General features: G+C 30.4%; 1 protein-coding gene across 1 annotated transcript; it reads left to right on the top strand.

Annotated features, from left to right (window-relative positions):
- Positions 1-1,778: 1,778 nt before the first annotated feature.
- On the top strand, positions 1,779-23,081 carry LOC135133507 (uncharacterized). Its single transcript, XM_064061944.1, has 3 exons — positions 1,779-1,875; positions 21,376-21,895; positions 21,952-23,081. Exons 1-3 carry the CDS (start codon positions 1,849-1,851, stop codon positions 22,410-22,412), a joined length of 1,008 nt encoding a protein of 335 aa, XP_063918014.1. The 5' UTR covers positions 1,779-1,848; the 3' UTR covers positions 22,413-23,081.
- The last annotated feature ends 1,846 nt before the right edge of the window (positions 23,082-24,927 follow it).

Here is a 24,927-nt window from a genome sequence, read left to right as displayed (position 1 = left end):
TAAAATTAAAACCGTTGAGAGAATAAAAAATACAAAATTTTAGGAAATATTGTAGGTACTGAGCTGTATCAACAACACAAGGTGATTACAAAATTTGAAATTTCGTAAGGTTTGCCGCTTTGTTGCGATAAATAACAACTACACGTCACTTGTCACAAATGTCAATCATAATCTAACTTCCTTAAGTGTGAGAATGTGCTTTGAAGCAAAATGGAAACCCATTTGAAGATTTCTTGCAAGAATATCTGATTAAATAGAACCAAACAAAGCCTGTGATCCTCACACAACATTCCTATTTATATTATTTTTGGACTGAATTAAATTATTTGGAATTTACTTTTAGTTAGCATTGTCAAATAACGTGACGGTTTTTTAGTAAGAATGCACAGACAAAAATACCTTTAAAGTTGCAAGGACGACAGAAGCACGAAAAGCGGAATTTGTACTCTACAGTGGTGATGTCATCAGTTTTTTGGAAGGAATTCGTGCAATGTTAGGTCAGTGTTATAATTTCTGAGAAATATTTTTTGCTAGAAATACAACCTATAAATCAAATTAATAGTGCTGGACAATAAACCAGAAGTAAATAGCGAAAAATTTTCCAACAGATAAACGTCCAGAAGAAACAGACAAAGAGGAACAGGAAACGATTAAAATTATATACCGAAGAAAAATTAAAAAAAAAAAAAACAGAAACGTGTATTATTATCCAAAATTATTTTCTTTAAATTCTTGAAAATATCTTAGAATCTGAAATATGTTATTAGTGTTATTTTATTACAATTTATGTTGTTTAATTACAAATAACACAAATATTGAAATAATTTTTTTTAAGTGTACCAAATTTTTTCTAAACTCCTCTTAATTTATACAAAACTATTCCCAGATACACCTTTTAGCTGCATTAATTACACGTCAATTTTTTCGCCGCATAAATATTCATGGTCTGTAAAAATTTCATCCACTTATGTAACAATAAAATATGCTTCTACATGGTTTTGTGAACACCGGAAACATCAGCTATCAAGCTTAACCGATTATTAAATTTTTCAATGACCTTAAATGCTATAAATTAGTAGATAAAACAATACTTCGGATTCAAACAATGAACGCTTAATGTTGCCGCATTAATATCGCTATTAACATTATCCTGTTATTAGCACCTTACTGAAAAAAAGAGCAAAGACCAACAACATAATAAACAACAATCACCTGGACAAAAAAAAGAAAAGAAAGGAAACGCAACCTGTAAAAGGTACTCGACAAACAGCCATCGATTGTTCCGAATAAGTCCCTCGCACTAAGTAGCTTTTACTTTAGTTCTAATTATTGTTATTAGTGTGAGTTAACTCTTTTCACTATTGTTCCGTTAAAACCCAAACAAACAATGTTAATTTTCTTGCATAATGGTAATTTAAATGACTCGTCATAACAGAAAACATCAAAATTTTCGCCGAAATTCAACTACGAAGACCCAAAATTTCGAAATTCGTTTTGTTCAAAATTGAGGTTAATTTCGGGCGTCGCATTTGCATGTCGCAGCAACCACTCCATTAGCAACCCGGTGATATAACCGGCAAATTAGCAAAAATAGAGATGTGTGCGGCAATTTAGCGTGACCTCAGGCAGGCATTATCGCAAATCCATGTCACTCGAGAATAATGGTCGAGAAGAAAAAAGTGTAATACACGCACAACCTTGCCTCCGCCGACCTCTGACTTGTGACGCGGCACGCCCACATCTCTACTCCGGCCCGGAGCGCCCGGACTATTCGCGCGCTGGTCAGTGCGATAGTTAGTGCAGTACGCAACTGTGTCAGTGCAGCACGAATGCTGTGGTAAAGAAAAGATGGTTTTTTATGCCGCCGCTATACTGGTTCGTATTGTCATTTGCATTGCAATTATCGGATTATTGTAAAGGTTTTTTTGAAAATGGAAAGGTGATGGTGTTGGGTAAGATAAGTGCGACTGAGTAATGGTAAATAGAGAAATTAGCGTTTTCGCGGGGGTCAAGGATGGGGTTTTCTGGAAAAAAAAAACAGAATTTTGTGCCGATAAAAAAATGTCTATGAAGTATTCGTTATTCTGTAAAGCGGTAAAAATTTTAAATGTTGAAACTCAAAAATCTGTACCGGGTTTTTTTGTAAATAATTAATGTGTGTTATCCAAAAATAAAATGTCGTAATATAAAATAAATTCCTTATGTTTTTTATACTGTAATTAATGGGTATTTTTCATCGTGAAATAAATAATTAGTTGTTATTTTTAATGACGTTGTTGGTTTTTTCTAAATTATAATAACTGCTTAAAAAATTCGACAAAAGTATACTTTTTGATTATATAAAAAAATGATGAAGATCATAAAATATGTACAGGGTGAATCACAAAATGCGGTTTCCTCAATATCTTATTTTTTGTTGAACGTCCTGTATATTTTCATATATTCTCATCGGCCACTTCTTTTGCTTTAGAACTAATGCGACGTTGACACGTTATTCTATGTTTTTTGATTATATGTGTTACAATAATTTGTAGAAATATAAACCAAAGTGCGCTTTGTTGTGGTGTAAATTGAACAAAAACTTAATATACAAAATGTTTATAAGAAATTCTAAATTATTACAATATCCAAATATCGATTTTTCAATCTTTTTAACTAGAACACCCTATATATCTAAAGATGAGTGTTTCCGAAATTTTTGAGTTTATTAAAATACACATTGACAAAATAATAATGAATAATCTGGTAACGTCGCACTGAAAATTAAAAAATAAGACGTTGTCTTTAACTTTTTCTCTAATAAACAGTGATTAATTAATAAGTTAAAATTACGGAACTGAAACATCGGAATATTGAAAATTTCAAACATCGAGGAATTAAAACATCAAAAGATTTAGAAATCCAGAAATCGAAAATCGATAAATCGAGAAATTGACCAACCGAAAAATCTGAAAAAATTATCGAAAAAATGAAAAAAAAAAATGGAAAAATTCCCAAAATTGAAGTGATGACGACTTGAGAAATTGATAACTTGAAAAATCGAGAAATAAACAAATTTTGAACATTGGAAAACCGAGAAATTAAAAATTGAAAAATCGAAAAATGTAACATGTGAACCGAAATCACCAAAAATTTGAAATTTAAAAAATCCAAAAACCGAGAAATAGAAAAATCGAAACGTCGAGCAATTGGAAAATTAAAACATGGAGAAATTGAAGCATCAAAATATTAAGAATTCGAAAAGTCGAGAAGTCGAAAAATTGAAAAATCGAGAAATCGAAATAGCCCAAAATCCAAAAATTAAAATTTGAAATATTGAATAATTGGAATTGAAAAAAAAAGAAAAATCGGGCTATCGAAAAGCTGAAAAATTAAAAAAATTAAAAACCGAAAAATTGAAAAATCGAAAAATGTAAAATTTAAAAAACGAAATTTTGAAAATTGAAAATCTGAAAAATTAAAAACCATAAATCAAGAAATCGCAAAATCTAAAATTTATGAAATCAAAAAATTGAAGAATCGAAAATTGAAAAAAGGAAACTCGAAAAATTTAAATTTGAAAAATCGAACCACGTAAAATTTAAAAAACGAAAAATTAAAAAATCGAAAATCTGAAGAGCCAAAAAATTGAATAATCGAAAAATTGAAAAATCCCAAAACTGAAAAACTGATTAATCGAAGACAAATCGAAAAACAGACAAATTCCAAAACTGAACGTTGAAAAACTGAGATATAGAAAAACTGGAAGATCGAGAAATAGAAAAATCGACAAATCTCGAAAAAATGAAAAATCAAAAACCTGGAAAATTGAAAAATCGGAAATTTGAAGTCGAGAAGTCGAAAAATTGAGAAATCCAGAAATCGAAACGGCTCAATATCGAAAGAAAAATCGAAAATTAAAATTTGAGAAATTGAAAAACTTAAATTAAAAAAAAATTGAAAAATCGAAAAATTGGAAAAATGTAAAATTTAAAAACGACAGATTGAAAAATTGCAAGTATGAAAAATCAAAAAACCAGAACTTCTTCTTTTCAGAAATCAAAGAATTGAAGAATCGAAAAATTTAAAATTCCCAAAATTGGAAAATTGAATAATTGAAGAAAAATTGAAAAATCGAAAAACAGAAAAATTCCAGAATTGAACATCGAAAAACTGAGAAAATTGAAAAATCGAGAAATCGAAAAATTGAAAATCTCGAAAAATTGCAAAATCAAAAACCTGAAAAATTGAAGTCGAGAAGTCGAAAAATTGAGAAATCGAGAAATCGAAATAGGCCAAATCGAAAAATCGAAAAATTTAAATTTAAAAAATTGAAAACTTTAAATTAAAAAAAAAAGAAAAATCGAGAAATCGAAATAGCCCAAAATTCAATTAAAAAATTTAAATTTAAAAAGAATCGAAAAAGCAAAAAATCGAAAAATTGAAAAATTTTTAACTGTAAAATTGAAAAAACGAAAAACTGAAAAATCGAAAAATGTAAAATTTAAAAAACGAAAGATTGAAAATTGAAAATCTGAAAAATCAAAGAACGAGAAATCAAGGAATTGAAAAATCTAAAATTTAAGAATTCAAAAAATTGAAAAATCAAAAAATGTAAAATTTAAAAAACGATTTTATAAAATATAGGGTTAAACACTTGAAAAAGATGGAAAGATTACAATTTGAATTTGAATTTTGAATTTAGTCATCTTGAATAACCACGTTTTAACCTATTTTCTTTGTTTTTTTTTTCTGAAAATTTACACACCTGAATTTTTGAAAATGGTGGAACTGTCACTTTTTAATTTTTTAAATGCAAGTATTAAAAAAATATATTAAAATTTCGTTTATTCTTTTTTCACAAAAAGATCAGACATACAATGTATACAGGCTGATCAAAAAATGACAGCCACGTAGTCAAGAAGGCTCTGAAAAACTCAAAAAAATTGTCAAAAAATCTCCGAACCAAATTTTTGAAAACATTCCTTGTAATTCTGATTTGTATTATTGAACTACATGTTTATTTAATACAGTTAAATAATTAGTTATTGATAATTTAATAATAATTAGCAGAAATATTCTATTTGAAAATTTTTATTTTTATTATAAATTCACATTGAAACATATCAGAATCACGAAATTAATTCTTCAAATTTGGAATTTAGTATTTCGAAAAATTTGGTTCAGGGATTTTTTAACTTTTTTTTAGAGTTCTTCAGAGTCTTTTTAACAACGTACAATTGAGTTTATCATTTATCATTTCTTGATCACCCTGTAGAGACTGAAATAAATATAATGAAGTCTGGTGTGTAACACTTGTACACTTGAAGGTAATTTTTTCCTAAACAAATTTTCTTGGACTGTGTTAAAAAATTTACCTCTAAAACACCTTGCATAACAATTAAAAGTGTAAAAATTACCTAAATTAAAATAATTTACTGTTATTTATGTAAAACTATTGTCGGAAATAAGCGTTTAACGGGAGACTAAGTTAAAGAAATCTTTAAGGCAAGTGATGAAATTTTCAGTACTAAAAAAAATCGGTAATATTAATTTATTTTAATTTCTTCAATAAACACACATTTAAATAAAACTAAAAAGTCTTGTAGTTTCTAATATGAATTTTCTTTTTTTTTTTGAACAAAGCTCAAACTTGACTCCTTTCTTACGCTTTATTAGTTTGAAATAAAAATAAAAAAAAATGTAGATAACTTAATTGATGCAGATGTTCTCGTATAGGAAGAAAATCATGAAGAAACTTTCATTCTAAAAACTACAATTTTTTCAGTTGTGTGCAATCAAATTAAAAATAATAAAAAAACTGTAGCTTTTTTGAAATTTTTCAAACAAACAATTTCTAATTTCGCTGTGATTCCATATGTTCCATGCATTGCATAATAAGAATTAGTTGAAATCTTTGTTCATAAACCTTAATGCCCACATGAAACCTTCGTACTACTTTATTAAACGTTTACAAGGTTCAAGAAACAATAGAATGATAATAACAGCAAAATCCAGAAAAGTATTACAAATTACAAATATGAATACGATGTTGTAAGGAGCTGATGGAGAAAATTCAACGAAGTTATTAATTTCTGCAAAATAAAAATTTCTCTTAAAGAGATAAATTTCAAGTTTCCCAACCTCTTGACAAACAAAAATGGTGAAAACTAGTTCCATGGAAATAGATTGTAAGTCTCGAGGCATCATAAATCTATCAATTTACGTCGGTATTTTTAAAAACACGACTATAATATTAGAATAGTTGATTGTTATTCGAGACATTCAAATTTTCGTATTGGCTTTCAGAACTAATTTGTCTACGATGTTGCTATTCTTAGAACAACTTTGGACTACATTTGAATATGTAAATATTTCTGTAACTGACAAGAGACAAAATAAAGCGGGCTTGTCTTTCCAAATATCTTTAATTTCATATTTTTCTTATTGTAACACTTGTCTAAGATTTTATTTGCCACCTCTAATTGGGCCAGCAAAATCCCAAAACCTTGGTTTTTTAATTACTCTATTAATTTTCGTAAAAGTTGCATATCCCTCGACGTACCCATTGGTCAAAAGTCATTCCATACAAGGAAAACGTGCTCTGGATAATTACTATTCAATAAGTAGGTTAATTTAAGACCAGCTCGGCCCCAAGCCACATTGATCAAGAACCCATTCGAGGAAAATTTTGCAACAACTCATTGTTAAATGGACCAGATGACTATTTCTGTTTTATTGTTATTAAGTAACAGCACCGAGTAAACAAACTTTCTTGCTTTTTTAACAACTCGATACAGTAAATGAATAATTCAAGCAACCGTATTTAAGGAAACTTGACATGAAGTAGCCGTGTAGGACTACCTTCTAGTAAAAAACGACAACAAAGAACACGGATCCTGGACCTATAAAAAATCGCATGGGCGTGCTATCTAGATCAAGTTTTGAAAAAGTGAGGCGACCTTGAAACGAACTAGTAGGTGTCCAAAATCGTGTATTTCACCCACAATTGATGACGTGATGAACCATGAAATGGACTTCTCGCTTTGTGTTAACCACCAAGTTGAATTTTTTTTCGAAAACCTGCTGAGTTATTATCGAGTTTATTGCTGGGATAGGCGTCCAAGCGTACAAGGGCAGGGCGGTATTAAAATTAATTGCGTACGTTGAACGACGTGTCGATGCTTTAGGATTTAGCCATATTCGTCGCAAAGTATTTCAACCCACTCCAATCCCACGTGTGTCAATAAACAAATGTAAATAATTTCCGCTTCTCATGGAAGTTTTTATCTAGATTTTCGCAAAAAGCTAAACGTGTGCCGAGATTCGGTTCAGATAATCTGATTCCAACCCGACTTTCTCCTTTTAAGATCGCTTTTCATGTAGTGCCAGTAAAAGTCCGAACAGGTTGACAATTTTAATGCCATATGGGATGGACGGTCGACTCGAACACGACAACGCTTTTGGAGAAATTTTGTAACTGAATAATTTATACCAACCGAAAGTTAGAAAAGCAAATTTTCGTAACTTTTCTTTATGTAACTTTATGGCTTTTTTCCAAAAAGCAAAAACGCAGGAATTTTACAAGAATCGCCGATATTACGAAATAATTAACGGGAATGAAAGTACTCTATGACGCTGCTCACGAAGTAAAAGGCACACACCCAAGTGATCTCACCGAAAAAAATCGGTTTTCCACTGAAAAGTAAATCCGCGTTGGGTTGGTTTTCCTTACGTAACGCACCATTCATTGTGTGAAGAAGCGGTTATTGTTTAAGAAGCCGTGAAAATGCCAGGCCAAATTAATGAATACGTAACAGTTATAATTCGACGGATCGAACTTTCGCTATTTTTTTGTAGCGATGGAGCTAACCTTGCGAGAAATGTTTCAATGATAGCGTCAGCGGCGAACTTTTTACCCCAAAATTTTAGCACTTGTAGCGAAAATGGCAAGGACGAGTCGCGTGCGACATAAATTTGTTTATAAATAAAGCTGATGGGGTAAAACTGCGGAAGTGGATGTTGTGAATGGGAATAATTAGTAGCGGTAGTGTTTAAGAAAGTGAATTGGAAAGAAAGGCGGGCAAGAGTAAAAAAACACGAACGTGTACAGACGTGGACGAATATTTAAATCGGGTTATTCTTTATGGGAGAAATAAATTTTTACGGTTGCTTTTAATGGTATTAATTACTTTGTATTGGCCAAAGGAAATTACTTTTCCTTATAGAGATTTCACACATTTTAGTTTGAGTTCTTGCTCTCAGTGTTGATATTTGAAAAATCGACAGCTAATAACCATACGTAAATAACGATTATTTAGACTCATATTTATTACCATTAAGTACCCACTTAGTTAAATTTATAGCACGTGGCTTTTACAGACGAGATGGCCTTCATGTTAAAAAAAAAACACTTTTACTCTTAGATGTTAATGTTTTGCTTCCCATATTTCAGTAAACGCTTGAAAATTTGTGTGAATCATAATAGTGAGTTTAAAATTAAAATTTTTCCTGTTTATGTGCTCTGTTTAAAACTAATGCCAAATGTGAACTCAAAAATACTCATTCTATGGAACGTGGTAGTTTCTTTTATCAGTTTCATCAAAATGAAATTTGTGTTATTAATAAAAAAGATTTGTTCTGTCTCATAAAAAAAATATTGTTGATAAAATTATGGGTTATTAAGTAAATAATAAAGACGTGTTTTTAATTCCCCATTACCTAGAAGGTCGCAGAAAATACCGCATTAGTTTTGATTTTTATGTCAGTGCAGTACAGAGAAAAAATCCTATTTATCAACAAAAATCTAAAAAGTTCGACAAAAGTATACATTTTAATTATATAAAAAAAAAGAATTGATTTGTAAAATAAGAAAATTAAAAAAAAATCAAAGACTGAATTTGTAAGGTTCTCTGAGTAGCATACATTAAAACTATTTCCAGCCATACACAGTGTTCTATTTTCGAGAAATAACACATTTATTTTTTTATAGAACATCCTGTATATTTTAACATATTCTCACTGGCCACTTCCTTGGCTTTAGAACTGATGGGACGTTGCCACGTTATTCCATTTTTCTTGATAAGTTATAATATTATGTAGAAATATAAACAAAACTACATGCTTATAAAAATTTGAATATATGACAATATCCAAATATCGATATTTCAATGTTTTCAACTATTTATTCTACATTTAAAGTTCATAGTTTTTTTAAATACCGGTATTTGAAAATTGTGGAATAATCTGGCAACGTCGCACTGAAAATTCAAAAATAAGACACGGTTATAAAACCTACAACGAGGCCACTTACAAAATACAACACTCTGTATATGTAAAAATTATATTAGATGTACTACTCAAAGAACTGTCTTTAACTAATTTTCTGTCTCTAAGAAATAATCATTAATTGGTTAGTGAAATTTTCAGAACAGTGTGCTTAGTGCTCACCCTGTATATATATGATCTAACGGTTTGGTGGCATAGGATTTGGTGTCCCCGTAATTAGTGAAACTTTTTTTGCATGCAGTCTGATAAAACTCACTTCGGGCTAAAATTGAAAATTATTTTTTACTGTACAGGGTGCTTCTTTTAAAATTTAAAGGAGAAAATTTATGTCGGACACAAAGTTTTTGATCAATAGTTTTCAACATAATTTGTATTTTTGTTTGAAAAAGTTTTATTTATGATCACATTCTCCACTCCACCATGTTTAAAGATTGTGGTCTGGAATTTTGGACACAATTTTTAGTTAATTTACCTTGGCAAATGTGTAAATAATTGAGGAATCTTTAAATTATCTATACAGGGTGACTAAATTTTTACATGTTATTCAAATGAGACACTCTGTATTTTATAGCAGTTTCTAGCTCATCTCTAAGTAAGCTTTCTTTTAAAGTAAAATTTTTGCTTGCTTAACGTAAGCTAAGGAAGTATTGTAACAGGATCCTAGAGTGCGAAAAAATAGGTCCCCGTTTCCGTCTGCCTGGACCAATTCAAAGACGAGGGAAATTCTGCCTAAATAACTTTCGATCAATTTTTTTGGAATTTTTTTTAGGGCAAAAGCCGTCAAACCCGATATTATTATCACTTAAATTTACTTGAAAACAAGTTCGAAATTTTTACGAAAGTACAGGGAATACGTAATTCCCTGTGACTTGAAAATTGACAGTCTTCTTGACGTGATGCAGGACTAAAATTTAGAATGATTTTCAAATATACAGGGTGTTTTATTTGAAAATACACAACATAGTTGTTCATTTTTGGAACACAAATGCTTTTTTTATTAACATTTTTACGTAAAAAATCTTCATTTCTAAAAATTTAAAGACAAAGGTTTGGGATTTTGTATATTGGAAATAAAAAAAAAGTCAAAAACCAAAATAATACAGTTCTTTAAAGCCCATATTACTAAAATTATTTTCATGTATACAGAGTGTTCTGTTATAAGGTATAACACACAATATTTCGATTGAGCTCTTCTTAAGCTTAATTTTTGAAATTCCGATGCGACGTTGCTACGTTATTCCAATTTTCCTGAATTTATTTAGCAAAGCAACGATTCACAAAAAAATCTCAATAAGGTTCTTATTAAGATCTGTGTTGCAATATTTTATTGAGAGATAAGCAGAAGTACGCGCTTTGTTGTGATATAACCAAAATTGAGTTTCAATATACAGAAAAAAATAAGTTACAATTTTCAAATAACGATGTTATTTCTGCTTTTTGATCTCTTTCTGTTTTGTTGAGTAGTTTCTATATTTAAAGTTGATAGTTACTGCGATTGTGTAATTTTTTTAAGGGACACCGGACTCTGAAATATCGATATTTCAAACTTGGGACGTTTATACATTTTGTATCAACATTGTCTATGTTTAAATTTGAATTAATTTGCCTGTTTATTTCTCCATATAATAGTGCAATACAGATTTTAAAAATATCATTACTTAAATTTTTTTGTGGACTCTTGCTTTTTTTTTAAAAATTAAAAAAAAAAATAGATTATAGTATAGTGGATTATAATAAATAATAATTACACAGATTTTAAAATAAACACATTTTTGTAATTATAGCTATTAACAATAATTATCTCAGTTGGTAGAAACATATAATTTGAAAAATTATCGTGTGAAATATCAGTCAATTAGAGAAAATTTAAGGCTGAATGATACCGGAAAAAAATTGTAAAATTATCGTCTTCGTTTATGGTCTTATCATTGAATTTATTCATAGAATACACTTGCTAGCCATGATTATACGGTAAAACCCTAACCAAAATTTACCCACTCATTTCCTTTAAAAAACTGGTGACGTCACCCGAAAAAAATTGTAGGCGAATTTCACCTAATACGTACACCACATAACATTTCTTTATCTGCGGTTTCATGATTCACCGTAATTTTTATTTATGCGTTTACGTGTCACACTAAATTCGACAGTTCATCTGAAAATATGCATACCGGACTTCTTCGAAATTCTTGATGTGTTTAAACTGATATTCATTCATTTTTACAATCTTAACTACATCTTAATACTGTACGGTCCACGATTCTCACCTTTATATTTACGAATAACAAATGCTCATAAATTTTGTTGATTTTGAATGGTACTAAATCTCTTTGCTTGTCATTTTACGACGATTGTTATATTGACTGAAACACAATTTTTGAACAAACCATTGACCTCTTACACAACTGCAGGAACACCAGAAGCCATGAAAAGAATATGAAAACCCAATTACAAACAAATTTACCATTCCTACAATAACGAGAACCTTCAAATAGGTGAAAACAGCAGCTGGTTTATCGGAATCCAGTTTGCAAATTCCTCCCACAATGACTGATTAACAACAAAATCGCTCACAGGTTTCTCGGTGAACGGAACCCCAGTCCAGTTTAACAGCTTATTACGCATTTATTAATAATTATACTTTGAATATATCACGTTATAATTATTGTTCTTGTCAAAATAATAATCCGTTAATGCGAAATCATGACTGCAATATCCTTGTCGACTGTAAATGGCACTAAAGTACACATCATTATGAATCGAAACGCCGTTTCCATCGACAAAAATTTAAAAGTTGCACTGTATCTATAAACAGCGAAAGTGAAGCAGCCTTTGGCGTGTTTGCGTGATTTCCGGTTGAACGTGATATCACAAACTGAATTATATCAAATTACTCCACAGTTCCCCGAGACGTAAAAAAATCAACAAAAGTTATAAAAATTTATAAGATTATTATTAGGTATTAGATAATAATTGGTGAAGTAGGCACGCAGTTACCTAATCGCCGCGTCAATTACTAATTATTATTTTATTTTTAATGTCCAAATACTTCATCCACGTGCTGCGGAATTCGTATATCCGGTTCTGGCTTGAGCAACCTCTAGACCAGACACCTTGGTAAATTTAAATCTAACACACTCTAGACCCACATTCTTGACCTAGACGGAACTAGACCGCTATAACTCATCCCAAATCTATTACACAATTTGTGTGATTTACGATTACATAGTCAGTCATTAAAAGAAAAAAAAAAAAAAAAACACCGCCTCGTGACATACCCCAAAGACATGACATTTAAACCAGTAACATTTAAATCTTTCACCAGTTTGGTCAAACCAATCCTCAATGACATTACTCAACTTTACACACTCGATTATAAGTGATCTGTTTGTTTCGATTTTTCTTCTTCGGTGGGTATAGACAGTCCTCCCAGTCCTTATAAGGACCGGCTCCTGCGTCACCCACTCGCAAATTATGCGATGTGTAATGATATTACGTAGATCTGTTCGATATGCTCTGAAAATTGCGCTTATCTCGCTTCTACATCAACGTTCCATGAGTATTGTTGAGTTATCTTTTTTTCGCATTCGTGGCACACACTCGGAGAATTCGGTCCCTAAATGGGTGGACGAGGTCGCACGTACCAAAACGTAAAATGGTGTCATCTCTGAGAACTTGGATGCCTCAACGTTTTATTTATGTTGGTTGCGGGAGAAGATGGGAGGAAAAGAGATCTACATGACTGATTAAGTGATTAAGATAAGAGTGGTCTAGTTTTTCTGGGTTCGTAAATGGGGTACATGCAAATGGGCTTGTTGCAAAGATAAGACTGTTGGTTGGTCTATTGATGAATTTCCCTTTTGTCTTTAGTTTTATGGACTTTTTATCTTCTAGAGCTTATTTTCCGACCCCAAACACTGACTTACTAAGACAACTTAGTCACTCGGTTTGAATGTTAGTCAGACTGGTGTTGTATTGGTATTGTACGCAATTTTGGCATTGTATTGTGGTGCGTTCATGGTTTAATTATCTTGGTGACGAATATAAATTATATATAATTGTAGTTTTAAGTTATCATCATTATTTTTAACTTTATTAATGCCGGCGAAGAACTAAGTGGGAATTCATTAATTCATAAAAAATAAACATATTTGGAATTAATTAGGAAGGGAACAAATAAATACAACTCAATTATAACGCTCCATGTTTTATATGTACACCGTGCAACAAAAGTATTGAACACGCTAGAGAATAAGTAAACCACTTTTGTTGGAAAAAAATATCAAAGCAGGTATGTTTTTTGAGTTCTTAATGAATATATAATAATAATAATATATAATCTTTATCTTCTCCAGAAAGTTCATGAGGTAATCTCAAAAAGCTGCCAATTTTCGTAAAAATAATTTTGAAATCCGGTCCTGCCTATGTTCTCCGGAAACTTATCCAAATTTTTTCAAAAAATTACTTATAAAATGTTAAAAAATAATTATTGTGCAAGCAGATTAATTGATTTTCTCAAAAGCTATAAGTCTAATTTTCCTAAAATTTTGGAGACACTTGAAATTAATGTTACTTTGATTATTGAAATACAAACTAAAGTATTTATTCATACGATAAAGTTTTTGAAATCATTAAACAAATCTTTGTAAAAAAATTTCAAAGATAATCACAGAGCCCTCGATATCTCATGAATTATTATTATTAGTGGTAGATTTCTTTCCCTATTTATTAATTTTCTAATTATTTTTTCTGTCGCTTTTCACAGTTCTGAATATTTTTATATTTTTTGTTCTCATTGTGTTAGTCGTTTTAATTTTTTCTAAATTTTACTATCTTCATCTGTCTTAATAATCTTAATTACCTATGTGTTAATTTTTTCATAATAATTTTTTACTCTTCCTAGGAATATTTGGTCTACAATAATTTTCCATTTTCACTGATAACTTATCATATATTTATTTTTAGTTAGTAGTTTCAACATAATTTTAGGTGGAGTTTTTTTTTTGCTTTAAAGTTTTTTTTTTCATATGGATTTTTCTGTTTTCAATTATTGTTTTTATTTCATTAAATTCATATGTATTTCTTTTCTTATTTATTTAATTCGAAAATCTTGCAAGATGAATTTTATTAATTTTTGCGTTCTTTATTTTTATTTCTTCTGAATCTTTTTGTAATAGGGTTTTTCATTCTGTTATACTTGTTGTAAAGGATGATTTTTTATGTATTTATTTGCATTCTCTTTGTTTGTATCTTTTAATGTAGTTTTAGTTCTTTCGAAACTCGAAAAAATGGTTAAAAATCCCTGAACCAAATTTTTGAAAATATTAAACTTCAATATTGAATTCTGATATGTTTTAATGTGAATTTAATTGAAAGCCTAAAATTCCGAACAAAAATGTCATCTGCCAATAGTAAAAAATACGTTGGAAGAATTACGAAGTTAATTCTTCAATTTTGAGGTTTAATATTTTCAAAAATTTGGTTCAGGGATTCTTTTAACCGCTTTTTTTAGTTCTTCAGAGCCTTTTCCACAACGTACCATTCAATTTATGCGTCCTTTTTGGAACATCCTGTATATATAGGTACAGTGTTTGATTTTAAGGCATAGCACACAACGTAGTTTGTTGTAAATAGAACACCCCATATGTTTTTACAAATTCTCGTCAGCTTCTTCTTTAACTTTACAACCATTGTATATTTTTTAAATTCCGCTGCGACGTTGCCACGTTATTCCGATTTTCACAAAAACCGACATAATGCAATTTTTAAAACCTGTATCCCAATAATTTATAGAGAGATAAACACTTTGTTGTGGTATCAATTAAATCAAATTTTAATATACAGAGTGTTTATAAAAATGTTATGAAACGTTATAACTTCAAGGAGAACACCTGTATTTTATTATCGCATTTTACTCCATTTTTGTTCTTTTTCTTTCTTCCAAAAAGTCGATGTGTGTATCAAAAATATATAAAACGCACTAACCATCAACTTTAAATATAGAAAATACAAAAAAAAAGATAACAAAAAACATAATTAAATGCAACAATAAAACATAGGGTGTTCTATGTATTAAAAAAAAACTGGAATATCGAAAATTGAAAATTGTAATTATTTAAAACATTCTGTATATTCAGATTCAGTTTAGTTCTATCATGACCAAGCGCGCACTTTTAATTAACTCTCCACAAGATATTACAACAAAGATTTTAAAAATAACCCTACTTACTACCATCCATGAATTCCATTGCCAAAAAATTTAAGAACACTCGAATAACGTGGCAACGTTGCACTGAAATTTCAAAAATAAACTGTAGTTATAAAGCCAAAGAGGATAGTCTTAGAATCTATAAAAATATATCATATTTTTTTATTTCCTAAGTCTTTGATTTATTTTTTTGTTTTGTTATAATTAAGCAGCTATCGAGGAGAGTGCACTTAGTGACTCACCCTGTATATATATTAGTATATTACTGATGTCTCTATAATATTTTCTAATTTTTAGAACTACGATATTAAATATTATCTCCAAAAGGTTTAACGTAATTTTAATTTTGCCAAAATCTGGGTGCTATTTTTTGGTTAGTGTTACATTGTACTTTCTGCAATTAATATATTTGCCACCACTGACCTACATCGTTTCAAAATTACAATTTATCCTCAACATGTTCAGGGAGAGAAATTTCGAAATTTTTTGCTAATGATTGATTTTTTTGTGTTTCAGTTTTTAACTTTTTCTTAAAATCAACATAATTTAAAAACTTGAAATCGTTAATAAAAAATACATAGCGGCAGAACATCTGTGCATCTTCGGTTATACGTACAAAGGATGCGATTATTTCTCGTTTTTTATGTCCCTGTGTTGTTTTCGATTTTTTTTAATTACCTATATGCTTTTCATTGTTTATTTTTGATCTTTCAGTATTAGTTCGCCAAATATTTTTTTTTTATTTTCAGTCGTCTTTTTTTGTTTATATTTTTCTGTTTAATTTATTTTACTTTATAAATGAACAATATGTCGACCACCATAGTCCTGTATTTTTTTGTTCAAATTTATTTGTTGTTGATAAGATATCAGATCGTCAGTGTTTTAAAAAGAAACAAAAAAGCATATTTTCAAACAAAAGTAAGAAGGAAAAAAAACAAAGAAAGTTTCTAATTTACAGTTAAAAAATTGTTTTACTTACTTGAGTAGGACATCTCTTTAGTCATTTTTTCTTCCTCTTTTCATTTTTTTAAACACAAATACTGAGATGCCTTGGTGTATTTTTTGACATTTGTCACTCTGAACTTTTTTGTGTTTTATTTTATTTATGTGTTTTGTTTTGCCCTTTCTACTATAATATTTTGGCTGCATTGGTTCAACTAATTATTTATATTTTGTATATTTTTTAATTACCTATTATTTTTGCGTTCATTAAATCTCACGAAAAATTATAAATTATGTAACAAAAAAATTTAATTTTGAGAAAATCAATGAAAAAAATTGGTCCAAGGTTACTTCGACATAACCTAGCCCTTGAAGTACAATCCAACAAATTTCCCTTCTTTGAAAAATTATATTATTATACTTATTATTAATTATTATACAATCGAACGAAATTTTCTGAATATTATTATTAATTTTCGAAAAAATGGGGTGACTTGTTCTTAATTTGACCAATAAAAAATTTGTGATGACGTCGTCAATATGAATAATTGTAGTCACGGCCAGTGCCGAAACTAGCTATAGGCTAAGTAGGCCCTTGCCTAGGGGCGCCAACGACAAGGGGCGCCAAATTCGTCCAAAAATTATGTTGTATAGTTTTGGAAATTTCATTGTACCCTATAAAATTTTATTGGCAATAACGAGACGGACAGTAGTACAATAGCAAGAGATATTTACAACTTAAGTTGTCGGGTGCCGGTAATCCCCAGATGAAAACCAGAATAATCCAGGTCCTAGCAGGGACCATCGTTACTTCTGAACGGAAATGACCATTATTTTATGAGTATAACTATCTGCCAAATGTTCTCAGACAAATTCGAGTGAACTGGTGTGAGCCATAAATATTTCTTACCATTGTACTGCTGTCCATCTCATTATCGTCAATAAAATTATATAGGGTAGAATGAAATTTCCAAAGCTATACTAAGAATTATGTCATATTATTTTTTTTTTATTTTGAACGGAAGCTCAGAAACATGTAACCGGTGCGACAGGTTTTTGAATGTTTATTTTATTTTGAACTTACATAATATTTATAGATTTATACATATTATATACCTACATGTATAATCTCGAATTTTTTTTTCTTTTTTTTATATTTTATCATAGTATCTGTTTTGCATACTTAAAAAATATACATAAAACTGTTCTGTAAAATTGGGGGGGGGGGGGGGCGCATAACGCAAGGTTCGCCTATAACTAAATATTCTTTGGTTTCGGCACTGGTCACGGCGCAAAAGAAAAGTAGTCACGGGGTTATACCAATGCAAGAAAAAAAAAGAAAAGGGCCACATTCGCAGTCGAACTCACAATTCTCTTCGATACATCCACTGTTCTACAAGGACGTACAAACCGTGTTGGGAATAAAATGTTATTATAGCTTCCAAATGTTTTTGGGAAAATTTGAACTTTTAGGAAAAAAAACTGAAAGTGGATTCGTAAGTACGAAAATATTTTTTCTTCAATTTATTTTAAAATACCATTCATTGAAATGATGTACTTAAATTGTTGGTAGGCATGATTAGCCAAATTTTGGTTGCATTTAATCATCTACATGTTATTTCTAATATACATACCAAATTTGACAACAATCGGTCCAGCAGTTTCGGAGAATACGTGGGGGTCATGAAACGTCGAGAAAATATAAAAGTGGCCATTCGTCTGATGCACTCTCTTACTATATTTTCTTAGCTTACGCTCGGGAAGTAAAAATGGCATCTATCAGCAATATTTTCTGTTATAACACATGCAGTTTATTAAAACAAATCAGAATTATGAAAGTTTGAGCTTTATTATCTTCAAAAATTTGGTTCAGGGATTTTTTTACCATTTTTTTGAGTTTTTCGGAGTCTTCTTCACAAAGTACCATCGAGCTTATACGTCTTTCTTGGAACATCCTGTATAGTGTTTGGTTTTGAGGCATAGCACACAACGTACTTTGTTGTAAATAGAACACCCTATATTTTTTTGACATATTTTCGTTGGCCTCTTCTTTAACTTTATTTATTTTTTTGTTTATTTTTTAAATTCCACTGCGACATTGCCACGTTATTCTAATTTTCACAAAAAAAAAAAACGAAATATTGTTAGTTTAAAATCTGTGTAGCAATCATTTGTGGAGAGATAAATACTTTGTCGTTGTATAAATTATATACAATTGTAATATACAGAGTGTTTATAAAAAAGTTATAAAACCCTACAGTTTTCAAATATGTATTGATATTTGAGTTTTTTCAAAAGGAACACCTATGTTTTATTATTGCATCTTACTCTATTTTTGTTCTCTTTCTTCAAAATTTCGATGTGTCTCTCAAAAATATATAAAGTGCACTAATCATCGACTTTACATATAGAAATTACTTACCAAAAAAAAAAAAGATAACAAAAAACATAATAAGATGAAGGAATAAATGTAGGGTATTCTATGTATTTGAAAAAACTGAAGATTTGAAAACTGTAAATTTTTAAAAAGTTTATAAACACTCTGTATATTAAGTCTGAGTTTATTTCTACCACGACAAATCTCGTACTTTTGTAGTTTAATATATGGTTCTCAAAGAACAGTGCAACTTTAGTCTTTGATTTATTTTTATATTTCTTATAACAAATGAGTTATCGAATAGAGCGCATTGACTGAGTCACCCTGTATATATAATACTGAAATCTCGATAATGTTTTCTCTTTTATTAAACTCCGGTATTAAATATTATCTCAGAAAGAGTGAATGTAACTTTAATTTTGCCTAAATCTGGGTGCAATGTTGTGATTAGTGTTACATTGTACTTTCCGCAATTAATGTATTCGCCACCATTGAAAAGAATACTTAAATCATTTCAATATTTATCAAATATATTCAGCGAGAGAAATTTGGAAATTTTTTTCCAATGAACCATTTTCTGTTTTTCAATTTTTAACTTTTTTGAAAATCAATACACTTTAAAAGCTAGAACTAAAATGTCAAAAAGTATCGTTAATAAAAATAATTCATGAACGCCAAATTAATTTTTTATTTCAAATGTTTTACTTCAGTTGTCTTTTTTCTTTATCTTTTTCTGTTTAGTTTATTTTACTTTATAAATGAACAATATGACAACAAACTAGTCCGGTATTTTTTTTTGTTCCAGTTTAATTAAATTTAAAAAATGTTTTATTTACTTGAGTAGAAAATTTCCTTAACCATTTTTTCTTCCATTTTAATTTTTTTTACAAAATAAATACTGACGTGTTTTAATGTGTTTTTTGACATTTGTTACTTTGTATTTTTTTGTGTTTTATTTATTTATTTGTTTTCCAATTCTACTTTCATATTTCGGCTGCATTGGTTTAAGTTATTATTTTTTACATTTTGTCTGTTTTTTAATTACCTATTATTTTTAAGTTCATTAAGAACCTCACGAAAAATCTTAATTATGTAAGATCATTTATTTCAGTTACCTACAAAACTACAACTGAATTTAATTTTGAGAAAATTAATGAAAAACGTTTGGAATAGTTGTAGACATTTCACGTTTACGTAACACTCTCCGAATTGCCTAAATATCATGTGTTACAAAAAACCAAAAAACCCAAAAATCGCAAAAGCGAAACAAGTCATAAAAGTTCTTAACACCACATCCCGCATCGCAAATTCCCAACCATCTCGAAAACCATAAAATACCCAACAACCAAACAAAACAACGTTTCTAAGCGTTTAGAAAGTTGAACTTGTACAAACACCAAACGCAAAAAACCTTGTTTTCCGTTAATTACGATCCACATTAAAACTTCCACAACACTCGATTTATCGCTGCCCGATAAAAGCCGCTATTTATGTAACACGCAAGAATTCGAATAAATATGCAATCACATGTGCAGATCAATTAAGTACTACAAACAGGTGTTTAATTTTTGCAAAGTGCATTTTCAGTTTTTGCAATTCTAATCAATGCGTGTGGCATATTACCACACGGATCCATTTACTCCTCAACCTAAACTTTAAATGGTAAATTAATTACGACAATTTTCGTGATGGATTGCAGTTCTGAATGCGAGTTCACACAGACAAGTGCTTGCTGTCTTTGACCCTAGAGACATCGTTATGCAATTCTTCTGCAATCTCCCGTAACGGCTGACGCTTGATTTAAAAGTACGACTTTTGAAATTTTTATGGTACCGATAGTTCGTCGCAGGGGACTCATAATTGGATTTTTGCTGACATTTGACCACACCTGTGTGGCTACTTGTGACATCATTTGGGCTAGACGGTGAAAGAGGATTTGCACTCTTGAAGTAGTACCTTGAGAAAAATTTGATCTATGCGTTGTATACAGAATCAATCTTGTCTGGCTTAATTGCTCTGTTAACCTTAATTCGCCACAAAAACATCCTATTTTATTCAAAGACGCAGTACCGATCGACTTGACATCAAAATTATGGATTCAGTTCCATGCGTCTTTCATTCAATAAAATAAAAGTTACTCTTGTGTCAAAATTCAATGTTATCTACCATTTCGTCATTCATTCACAGTTAAGGTCATGGGCCACATTATGTGCTGCGTAATGGTACTGGCAAAAAATCGCCCATTTACATTCATTGGTCGTACCCATCAATTAAAAGTGTAACACGGTTCATTATTCTATAACTAGCTTTATTTTTATCCGATGATGCTACTCTATTTTGAAGTGGATGCAAATGAGGTGCTCTTGACCCAACTGTCGCTTGGATTAAGACCTTCACCATTTATATTGTCCGAGGAATGCAAAATCGAAGGTAATCTTAATCTCGTTCTTCGGACATTTAAAACAATGACGCAAGTCAAACTGGAATATTGTTACCTAATTCTTCCTTCATAACTGTGTTCACTTTCAGTTTCCGGTAATTGTTATCGGTACCACTTTTAACAAAACTATTTTTGTTTCAGTTGATGCTAGCTATTGCTCGTCCGATCGAATCATCGACCAGTGACTGGAACAACCCATCGAGCAACCAGTACCACATCCAGACTGACGAGGGTCCTGAACGGTACTTCCGTTACCAGACCCAGAGCGGTCAGTACCGGAAGGAAAAGCGTCTGGAGGATGGGAGCGTCGTTGGTACTTACGCTTGGATCGACGATAATGGGTTTCTGAGACAAAGGGACTACATTGCGGACAATGAGGGTTACAGGATCTTGAAAACTAAGAATCTGTTCGTTGGACGGGACACTCCGATTAATGTGGCGATCAAGTCGGCGAAGAAAGTACCGGCGTCTGCTGGTACTTTGGTGAAGACGAATAGTGTGCCTAAGCCTACTGCTAACCCTGTGGCGACGCCATATGTTGAGATTAAACAGAACTCGATACCGTCGTCGACCCCGGCGCCGTTCGAGTATCCAACGACGCCGGTACCACTCGCTAGTACCGCGTCTCCGCTTAACAATTTGTATCTTCCAGCGAATACAGGTGAGTTTTTACTACCAAGTTTTAATGGACACTTCTAATTGGTACGACGTTTACAGTGGCCTTGGACCCTCAACGCAGTACCATCATCCCATCTCCATCGCCCCCCACTCCCTTCAGCGTGAGCCCGTGGTACTCCAGCGACCCTCAGTACGAAAACAACCGCAAGGACCCCTACCCCTTCCACTTCGAGAACGGTCCGACGTACCCCATCGACAACCGCGGCCAGACTTATACTGGTAACGGTAACAATCTGGGCAACGGGTACGACCCTCAGTACGACTACTACGACGGAGTTTCGGTGACCAATGACGGCTTCCGGTACTACATCCCGAGGGCCTATCACGAAGAGCAGAACCTCCCCAACGATAAAAAATCCGGGAGTTTCGGGTACATAGACCCTTTTGGTATCCGAAGGGTGATCTACTACAACGCGGCTCCTGGTACTGGGTTCCAGCACAGGAAAAATAATAGATATGTAGGTTTCGATGCGACGCCTTACGACCCAAGGCCTTACTAAATGAATCGATTTGAATAATTGCGATATTTATGCACGCCAACATGAACGATTTTAACATACTAAACACGTGCTTGTGACAAATTTAACCGGTGGTTCCTGCTGCAGTTCGTAATTGCAGGTCTGTGTCGTTAATCACTGCCGAATGGAGTCAGTAGGTGGATTTTTTTGGATGATTTGTGGCGGTTGCTAAATCGTCTGGTTGTAGAGTAGGACTAATTTTTTGCACTTATTTATTTAATTAGAGTGGATTAGAGTAAGAATTTTAATGAGAGCGTGTTGCACAAGTTGTAAGGTCCTATGAATCACAGTTTATAATTGTCGCACGCCATTAATGTACATAATTTTATTAATTTCTTCTGTTGTTATAAACTCTAGTTCGAGGACCTGGTTTATCAGCAGTGTGTTTTAAGTTATAGTAATTTATGTTTTTGTAAATAAATAATGAATGAACGTCCTTCTGTATTTCTTCCGGGTTAGACGATAAATAAAAACTCCCTAGTGGTTGACCATGAGTTTTGAAAAATTTGAATCGTGGAATAATTTAGTCAAAATTTTCGACTATTTGACTAAGTTGTTATGAATTGACCTGACATCTGTTATGGAGTCTTTATTTTCCTTTACCTGTTTTATAATTTTCTTTTATGTTTAGATGTTCCCATTTCGTGTACTTCCTCGTGTCAAAATTTGGAAAATAAATTTTATTACTTTCAAATACATAAAATACTGATCTGTCTGAACTTAAATCGCTTTATTGAACACCTTAGACCTCGTAATACAAATATTAAAGTCAAAATTCATTTCTGAACTTGAAAAATTAAAAACTAAAAAATTTAAAATCGAGAAGTTTGAAAACTGAAAAATTGAAATACAGTACAATTCGAAAAAATGAAAAATTAAAATCTAGATACTGAAAACCGAAAAACTGAAAAATTTTAAAAGTAAAAATTGAAAATAAAATATTGAAAAGCTGGAAAATTAAATTTGGGAAGATCAAAGTGATGTAACGGAATCACTAAAAATTTTGGAAAATTGAAAAATCGAAAAGTTAGAAAACGAAATAATTCTATGGAAAAATTGAGGCAATATAAAATTGAAAAATTAAAAATTGAGAAACTGACAAACGAAAATGTGGAAACTTCCAAGTTGAAAAATCGCAACCGAAAAGTTTAAATTTGAAGACTCTTAAAATTGCAAATCGAAAAATAACAAAATAAGTAGCAAAATAAAAATCGAAAAACTGAGAAATCGTAAAATTGAACGTGAAAAATTAAAAACCGAAAAATTTTAAATCCAAAAATCTCAAAATTCAAAATTTGACAGTTTAAAACTGAAAAATCTAAAAATTGTAAAATAAAAATCGAAAAATGAGACATTTTAAAATTGAAGTTGAAAAATTAAAAACCGAAAAATTTAAAATCGAAAAATCTCAAACTTGGAAAGTCGAAATAGCAAAATTGTAAAATTTATAATTCGGAAATTTGAAAATTTAAAAACATTTGCAAAGCAAAATTGAAAAATCGAAAATTAGGAAAATCGCAAAAGTGTAATATCGAAATATTAGAAAGATAAATTTGAAAAAAATCAAAGTTGGGCGTAAATGAAAAACTAAAAATCACAAAATTGAAAATTCGAAAAATTGTGAAATTGGCAAAATTCAAAAATTTTAAAGTAGCAAAACTAAATTTGAAAAAATTAAAAATCCAGGAATTGAAATACTAAAAAATTTAAAATTGAAAAATTAAAAAATGAAAAATCGAAATACTTATTGCAAAACTGAAATATCGAAAAATCGGGACATTAAAAATCGAAAAAACCATAAATTTAAAAACTGAAAAATGTGAAAATAGAAAAATCAAGAAATTTCGAAAGCTGAAAATGGAATAAATTGTAAAACTGAAAAATCGAGAAAAAAGCTCAACTGAAAAATTGTAAATTTAAAAACTTAAAACTGCAAATCGAAAAATTGCAAAATAAAAATTGAAAAACTCAGAAATTGTAAAATTGAACTTGAAAAATTAAAAACCGAAAAATTTGAAAAAGAAAAATTTCAAATTTGAAAAATCTGAACAGCAAAATTGTAGAATTAATAATTAGAAAATTTAAAATCTCAATAATCTAAAGAATAAAAATCGAAAATTAGGAAAATCTCAAAAGTGTATATCCAAATATTAGGAAATTAAATAAAACAAAAATCAAAGTTGGGTAAATGGAAAACCAAAAATTAAAAAACTGAAAAATCGAAAAATTGTAACATGCGCAAAATTAAAAAAAAAAAATAATTAAAATTGAAATATTAAAAAATGAAAAATCCAAATACCTGTTTAATAATTGCAAAACTGACCAGTCGAAAAATTAAAAATCGACAAATCGATAAATTTAAAAACTGAAAATTGAAAAATCCAGAAATTCCGAAAGCTGAAAATGTAAAAACTGTTAAATTTCAAAAACAAAATTGAAAAATCGAAAAAATAGAAACTGAGAAATAGAAAAATCGAAAAAAGCTCAACTGAAAAAT

The sequence above is a fragment of the Zophobas morio genome, unplaced genomic scaffold (assembly GCF_036711695.1).
Source record: "Zophobas morio isolate AGI-343-1 ecotype UQ-CSIRO unplaced genomic scaffold, CSIRO_AGI_Zmor_V1 ptg000022l, whole genome shotgun sequence".
Taxonomy (NCBI): domain Eukaryota; kingdom Metazoa; phylum Arthropoda; class Insecta; order Coleoptera; family Tenebrionidae; genus Zophobas; species Zophobas morio.
Note: the sequence above shows the minus strand (reverse complement) of the source record. Positions and strands in the feature narration are given on the sequence as shown.